Source organism: Triticum aestivum, chromosome 7B (genome assembly GCF_018294505.1).
Source record: "Triticum aestivum cultivar Chinese Spring chromosome 7B, IWGSC CS RefSeq v2.1, whole genome shotgun sequence".
Classification (NCBI taxonomy): Eukaryota; Viridiplantae; Streptophyta; class Magnoliopsida; order Poales; family Poaceae; genus Triticum; species Triticum aestivum.
Window position 1 is genome coordinate 405,589,535 of NC_057813.1, and position 7,993 is coordinate 405,597,527.

At 44.2% G+C, this 7,993-nt stretch overlaps 1 protein-coding gene across 2 annotated transcripts; it reads right to left on the reverse strand.

Moving 5' to 3' along the window:
* Window positions 1-1,409: 1,409 nt before the first annotated feature.
* LOC123159499 (kinesin-like protein KIN-1) lies at window positions 1,410-5,606 on the reverse strand. 2 transcript variants are annotated; one of them, XM_044577336.1, is made up of 17 exons: window positions 5,296-5,606; window positions 4,999-5,116; window positions 4,525-4,627; window positions 4,346-4,389; window positions 4,161-4,190; window positions 3,938-4,060; window positions 3,835-3,860; window positions 3,654-3,735; window positions 3,485-3,526; window positions 3,338-3,371; window positions 3,183-3,258; window positions 2,827-2,975; window positions 2,642-2,703; window positions 2,485-2,576; window positions 2,197-2,395; window positions 1,910-2,092; window positions 1,410-1,814 (listed from the first exon to the last, which is right to left on the reverse strand). In XM_044577336.1, the coding sequence occupies exons 2-17, from the start codon at window positions 5,113-5,115 to the stop codon at window positions 1,659-1,661; spliced, it is 1,518 nt and encodes a 505-aa protein (XP_044433271.1). In that variant the 5' UTR covers window position 5,116; window positions 5,296-5,606; the 3' UTR covers window positions 1,410-1,658. The 2 variants fall into 2 exon arrangements, with proteins under 2 accessions (XP_044433271.1, XP_044433272.1); XM_044577337.1 differs by lacking the exons at window positions 4,525-4,627; window positions 4,999-5,116; window positions 5,296-5,606 and adding an exon at window positions 4,485-4,503.
* Between the last annotated feature and the right edge of the window lie 2,387 nt (window positions 5,607-7,993).

The following is a 7,993-nucleotide window of genomic DNA, read 5'->3' on the forward strand; positions in this document are numbered from 1 at the left end:
AGGTACACACAACACATGTACATGTGCACACAGCACACGTGCACAACACATTCAGGGCCCGCCAGTCATTGAGGTAAAAATATGAAGGGGGCCGCATTAGGAGGCTTTGTAAAATTATAGCTAGTGACCTCTTCACTTTGCAAATATACAAAATCAGGGTGCAAGTATAACAAGCTTTGTAAAAATTTCTGATGGGGGCCACTTATACAAAGACTATTGGAGAAGGTTTTATTGGCCAAGATTGCTAAACTAGCAATTGAGTGCAAATATACAAAGGTAGATGCTCTTACCGGGCATGTAACTGGAAAATAGTACTCCCTCCGTTCGAAAATACTTGTCATCAAAAAGAATAAAGAAGATGTATCTAGATGTATTTTAGTTCGAGATACATCTCTTCTTATCTATTTTGATGACAAGTATTTTCGGACAGAGGAAGTACAAGATACGCAGAAAAACAATGAAGAAATGTCTACCGTGCTACCAAGAGATGTCGTGCTGATATGAAATCATACCATTGCAATAAATGTCTCACTCAAAATATAACAATGAATTTACACCATTGTAAAATAGGGGGAGGGGGGCATAACCAGTGCCTGAACTATTACGCGCGTCTGCAAAATCAAACGTGGAGAAAAAGTATTTCGTTCAAGTGAAAGTTTGACTTAAATGTGTGTTTCTCAAAATAAAGATCAACCTTCTACTGCGGACACAATGATGGACGTGACACCATGGATTGACTCGGCCGATTTTTGTTGAAAGAAGGATATTGACCCTTTGTGATGGGCTTCAACCATTTTATAGTTCTATAATATTTAATAAATATAAATAGCATAGTATGATAGAAATTGTCATGCATGTTTGGATGTTGAGGTGACATTATTCATCTGCATAATTGCATGTTGAGGTGCGCATTTTTCCATACATGTTGCATACGGAGGTGATATGTTTGTATGTTGAGAGAAATTGGTTAAAGGGGGCTAGCTATTTAGATATAAAAAATTAAGATGGCGTGCTTACATATTAAGAGAAATAGGTTAGTTAGTGGGGGCTAGCTATTTAGATATAGAAGATTATCATGTTGAGAGAAATAGATCTGTCTACCAGCGAAGTCTAAAAACAGTAGCACAACAAGAATCTAGACGCGGATTTTTGGCTCTGAGAAGCATATACACGTAATGAACAGTAAAACCAAAGTAAATAGTAACTAAATTTTGAAAATTCTATTTTTTTTAGATATTCACATTAGTGTAACAACTGTGCTTAACAATTTTCATGCCATATGGGATAGCAATGCTTTGTGGGTGAAAAAACAAAATTAAGTGTAACATTTGAAGGTAACATTTGGTCTTTTTGCATAGGTCTAAATGCTTAAGTTTTTCCCCTGGAAATTTGCATGTATCATTTGGGTGTGACAATAAACACATCTTCTCTTTTTCTTTGACATTTGTAAAATCCATTTTTGACACGCAGGAGCGTGTGCTCCTTAGAGCCAAAATTGATTTCCACAAGAATCTGCCATACTCTTGTCAAAAAAGGAAGAATCTGTCATAAGGTGTCACTACATGATCCTCAAGGCACTCAGGATTAACGTTGCTGTGATGTTTCTGGCAGCAAAATATTTGCGGAATCTACGTGACGCCGGCTGTCTGTTCGAGCCATCAGTCTGGAACGAATCCAAAGGGGCGGAGGACGGCCGCGGGCACGAAACCAAACAGGGCACCACGGCTCCGGTCCGCGGTGGCGCACTGGGCGCGGGCGGCGATCTCCTGCGCAAACTCGAGCTGATGCCTCAGCTTCTCGTTCTCGTCAGTGAGCTGCACCATCGACACGCACTCAGGAGTTACCCACCTTGGAGAGCTGGATAGCAGGAACAGCAGGAGGACGCAGGTTTGGTTGGTGCTACACATACCTCTTGCACAGTTTCTGTGAGCTCCTCCACTGTTTGCACGAGCGACACAATCTGCCGGCTCGCGACGTCTTGGAACGCCAGGTCGATGTCCAGCATCGCTGCGTTAGGGTCGAAGATGATACCTTCCTGCACAAACAGCTCCTCCAGCAGATCCACGTCCTCCTCCTTCAGACTCAACCTTAGCTGCACAGACATTTTCAGTGGCAAGTGAGATATATCTGCTGCGCAGGACGTAGGGTGGGACCGAATCAACCACTTCTGGTTAGCTGCTTGCTTGCTATGCTAACCTTGCTCAGTATCCTGTCACGCAAATCATCATGATCGCAAGAATCAAGGCTCAGATCGGACACCTCAGACTGGCTGCTACCAGCCTTGCTTGGTGCTCTGCCACGCGGATCATCTTGATCATGAGAATAGCAGGTGGGCTTCTTGACGCTGTCCACTTCATTGGGAATCAGTTTGGGTAGAGTCTTTATGAGCTTCGTCCTGGATGGATATCGATATAGAGTTATGATAAACTGCAGCACAGCAATAGTACAAAAATTATGCAAGTATGCAATGTTCAAGGGATATGCCTGGTTCCAAAGCGAATGGTAGACAGACTTTCTGGTGCGTTCGACGAACTAGGAGAACAGCAGCATAGCAATGCAGCTCTTGAGCTGCCACCCTGCAAGCAACAGTCATGTAAACAAACCTGCAGATTTGGAAATAGTGAAGAATTTTTTGACAGACCAGTGCATCTTGAAGTATGCGTGTAAGCTTCGAGTCACGGTAAGGGACATGATTCGGTTTAGCTGGAGATGAAAAAAAGATAAGTAAAGCTGATCATTAATCAGAAAGGTATAATAGTGGAGTAACTACGTTTTGTGTTTAGTCTTTGCACAGAGTATTGTTGTATACTTGTATTTGCCACTTACCAGTAGTTAGGGCATTAATAACATTTCCAAGAGCTGAGAGCGACTTGTTGATTGTTTTCGCCTCATCAAGAACTCGCCCTTCAGCACCAGTTTTCTCAACTTTCTCTGAACCAGCCAAGTCAACAAGAACAATCTTCCCGGCCCTTACCCTGTAAGATTAAAAAAAAGTTACTAGCTGCCCACATATAATCCAGACAGATATAACAGTCCATATAACATGAAGGAGCACAAGGCAACCTGTTGAGTTAGCATGAATTGCATAAAAAAGGTGATGTATGCGGTTATGGTTATATACAATTACATCAACATAAAAGGGAAACAGCTATCAACTATTGATGTTTGTTATTCGAGCATACTTATCATCTGCAGTGGATCCATGCTGCACGGAGAAAATGTACACGCAGTGACTTCTACTGCTGGCCAGGTTCATTTCTACATATTCATTTAGGACGACAAAATTTACAACATTGAAATGTTTTTCAACTGTTCAGAAATGGTAGATAGAGGATACGTGTTTCTCCAACAGCTCTGTTGGCAATTCCTTCCTGTAATTTAGACCAGTAAACATAAATAATCTGGCATTTACTTACAGAAAGGCGCTCCAAGAAAAAATCAACTGCGATTATAAGAGAAACAAGGAAACCCCAGCAAAACTTACAGAAAGGCGCTCCAAGGCATCTGAACTATTCATAATCGATATCTGCAGTTATAGTTTCACAGTTACCAGACATGAAAAGAAGCCCTCAAAGGACAGATGCTGAACACTTCTTTTCTTACATATACAGAAGGGAAATGAAACAGGAAGTACAGATGCATTTCTATCTGACCTCTGTTGCTCCATAAATAAAAATCCCTTGGCTTTTACTCTCCTTGATTTGTAGGTTGTCCTTGGACAAGTCAAGAAGGTCCCTGAGATATAAGGAGAAAAAACTCGATTCCCCTCGTAGCAGCATTTTATAAAAGAAACTCTACACAGGATCCATACAGAAACATCAAGCATACTCTCACCTTACTTTTTCCAAATATATCTCCACCTGAGAAATCGGAAAATAGTGTAAGTAAAGATCTATCAATGTGAATTCACAATCAGCGCACGAAAATGGTATTTTACCATTGACAATTTCACAGTCCATGTAGTAATGTCTTCTGATGTTCTTAAACATTCAAAAAGATCATTTACAACACGCTGAACCAGTCCAGTTTTCAGCTCATTGCAGTGCAAGATGCTTGGCCCCTGTTTCAACATCCAAATTAAACAAACATGTTAGGCCAAAGCTGAAGTGGCGCATTCAGTGATCATCCCATAAATTTAAGCCCAGGGATGTTCACTTTACCTCCATGCTATATGTTTTTCCAGCTCCAGTCTGTACAAATGCAAAGTACAAATAAAATGTTAGCACTGTTTACAGGTAGAAGTGTCTCATTTCATAGATGCACTGCTTAATGGGGGTTTATCTATGCATAAGTTTTCCCAAATATCGTGAAAATGAGGATACAAGGCGTTTGCAGGAACACATACCTGACCATAAGAAATTATGGTCCCATTTATTCCATTGACAGCATCTGTTCAAAATATTAGTTACTCAATTAGTACTATGGTGGCTACTGAAGTGTCCAGTCATGACAAAACTGTAGTAATACAAAAAAGCTCTGACTACCTTATGCATAAATTTTGAAAGAAACAAAAAGAATGAAAACCTGCAACAATGGGCACTGCAAGGAAATTGTACACATCAGACTGTTCCGCATCATCATAGAACACCTTGTCAAAGCTGAATATGACATCTTCGTCCCGCTCATCCTAACCCAAGTATTATGCAACACGTCAGGGAAACCGCACTAATCAACCACGAGGAAGCACAAAAACTGTGCCAACAAGATCACAGGGATTTTTTGTTAATAATCTTATCAAAAGGAAAATAGGATATGGTATTGTTCCTCACTTCATTATCTACTGGTTTCATTCCAGCTACTGGTTTAGTAAGTACTATGTAGTTGTGCAGGGGATATCAAGCAGGCTAATAATACAACATAAGACCGCAGGCATGCAATAGTTTAAACAAATTCAGTAATCTGGATCAAAATACAACTGTGCGTCTTGCGAGAAACTGCACATGAACATTCAACTGCGTGCCTCACATCACAGAGCTAAAGGCAGAAGAGTATCCAAACCTTGAAAACAAAAGACTCGGAGTCCAATTTCTTGAAGCAGACCTTGTCATTGGCCTTCCTCTCTTTGTGGCTCAGCGGCCTGAATCGCACACACACTGTGACGTTGGAGTTGGACATCCTGGCATTCAGATAGGTGTCAATTTGGGCACTAGAAAAATTCAAGTGACACAGCGGCTAACCGCTCGGGGTTTCGAAATTCAGCGGCGGATCAAGATGGTGCGCGGGGTGCGCATCCGCACAGTGCGCATCCGCACACCCGGAAATGGTGGAGACCGGTGGGGTTTGAGAAGCTCGTACCTCAAAACCCAGCGGCCAAAGGTTGCGGACGGGGTGGACACGGCAGAAACGAGGAGTCCCGACGAAGAAGAACCGGAGCGGCAGTGGCGGCGACGGGGGCAGCTGTGGGGCACGCGGTGGTAGGGTTTAGAGGTTTAGGGCCGGGCGGCGTTTGGCGATGGAACGCGTGCGGCGGCGAGATGCAGAGGCGAGGGAGAGGGAGGCGGCGCAATCCAGGAGATGTGCGTGCGGCAGCCTGAGCAGGAGGGGCACCTGCAGCGTGCTTGGGCAGGAGGTGTGCCGTGTGCGTCGCCGGCTTGCGTGCGCTGCTGTACCCAGTGTAAAGACTAAAATCGGCAGAAATCACATATTTGACCCCAAATCAAATCACAAAATGACCTGCTCACGAAAAAATTTCACTTTGCTAACCCTTTCGAGTGGCGCCCGATAGCTAGGCGCCGCACCCTAGTGTGCAGCACCCTTCCCTTAGGCGTCGCACCTCCTGCCAGCGTGGCAGTCCTGGTCCAGTTGCGGCCCTTCACGCAGCTGTGCAGCGCCTAAGGCTAGGGCGCCACACTTGTAATGTGCAGCGCCTGTGTCTTAGGCGTTGCACTGTCTGTGTGCCACTTAGGCTGGCCCCACCCTCACTCCCCTCCCACCCCCACCCCACACACCCCCACCCCACCCAAACCCTTAGCCTTGCGCCCCTCCTCTCTTCCCCTCTCCCCCCCCTCTCAAATCCTTATCAAATCTTCCAAATCCGGAGTATTTGACCGTGGATTTCGAAGCCAATCCCTCCCTTAAGGTAATCTCCTTCGATCCCCTCGTTTTCCTTCATAGGAATTGTCACATTTGCTCAAATCTAGCTAGTTTGGGGAAACCCTAGTTTTTGCTTGGATTTGGAAATTTGTGTTGAATCATGTTATGTTTCTTTGCTAATTTGGTATGGTTAGGCTTTCATAGTATGCTAGGGTTAGGGTTATGTGTGTTTGATGTTGGTGTTAGGGTTATGCTATGGTTAGGGTTGTGGTTATTGTTAAGTGGGGGTTAGGGTTATTAATTCATATATATGTTAGGGCATATGTATTTTGTGCAAATATTTTTGTTAAGTACTTACTTGATATATGTATGTTTTTGATTATTGTAGGGATGGGGAGAACATGTGTTTATGTTCATCATGTGGATAAAGAGGCCTTTTTGAAAGGCAATGTTGAGACGGATCCGGATGAGCTTGACATGGTGTTTGAGTGTAGTCCTAACTATGCGGAGCTTTTGGAACAAGTGAGGAAAGATTTGAATTGGATGGACCCAAGTGACGTCGTTGAGTTCGAGGGAAGGCATAATGTTGGTTTTGGAATGCACATCCGTTGGAAGACAATGCGTGTGAACTCCGAGCAACGTTGGGTTGCATACAAGGAGATGGTTACCGAATCTCTAGACAAGGCACTTGAGTTATTTGCCTCCAAGAAGGTTGAGTCTACTTTGAATTTAGACTTGAACCGGAACCCCTCCCCGTTGGTTGCTAGCACCCCACCACCCATGAACCAAGATCAAATGAGTGAACCTCATTTCACAAAACAAGATTGACCAACATTGAGCCCGACTCCAAACAACCAAAATGAAGCTTTTGAAGAGGAGAATGATGAGTACAAGGAGGATGACAACGAAGTTGATCTCCATGACAACAATGTGGGTGATCTCGACCAATATCATGTGCAAGAGACAATGGACCAATCCATCCCTTTTCCCGTGCATATGCATCGGACTCGGATGACGATGGTCCCGATGAAGAAGTTGATGAGGAGGGGTTCACGCCGAAGGAGGCCCAAGCATTCAAGAAGGTATTCGGGCGGGATCACAAGACACCATTGTTCAAGGATCTTAGTCTCGCGGATGAAGCCGTTGTGGATGGTGTCAAATGCATATCTCTTGGAGCTAGGCCAAGTTCTCATCGTGATTTGGAAGACGGCAAGAACGGGATATATCCCGGTTGTGAGTTTCAATCCTTCTTGGAATTGAAGATGTGGCTCAACAACTACTCTGTTACACATTATCGTCCACATAAAGTGGCCAACTCAGACGTGAATGTGCGTTACACAGTCAAATGTGAAGTGCCAACATGTCCATGAATTGTGCGTGCAAGGCCATGGAAAGGAGGTCCAACTTGGCGCATAGTGAGTTGTCTACCAACTCACATGTGCCGGCACAAGAATGCGGATGGCAAGCTTGTGTACCAACAACACAGACAACTCACGTCCGAATTCATTGCTTACAGGTTATCCAACCAAATACCCACACTTCCAATAATGAGCATCAAGAGTGTCGTTGACCTTGTGAAAGCCATCTTTCATTACAAGGTGAAGTACGACAAGGCATGAAAGGCGAAGCAAGCCGCATTCAATATGTTGTATGGCAATTGGGAGGAAGCATACAACCGACTCCCTAGGTTGTTGTTAGCTATGGCCGTCACAAACCCAGGCATGGTTCACGTGGTTGAGCCTCATGGGCACCAAACATTGATTCATAACGGGAGGACCGTCCGAGTATTTGGCCGTGCATTTTGGGCCTTTGAGCAATGCGTGAGGGCTTTTGAGCATTGTCGGCCCGTCATCGCCATTGATGGCACGTTCTTGACCGGACAATACAAGGGCACTTTATTGGTTGCAATAGCAAGTGATGCCAATAACCGGGTGTTGCCTTTGGCTTTCGCTTTGGTTAA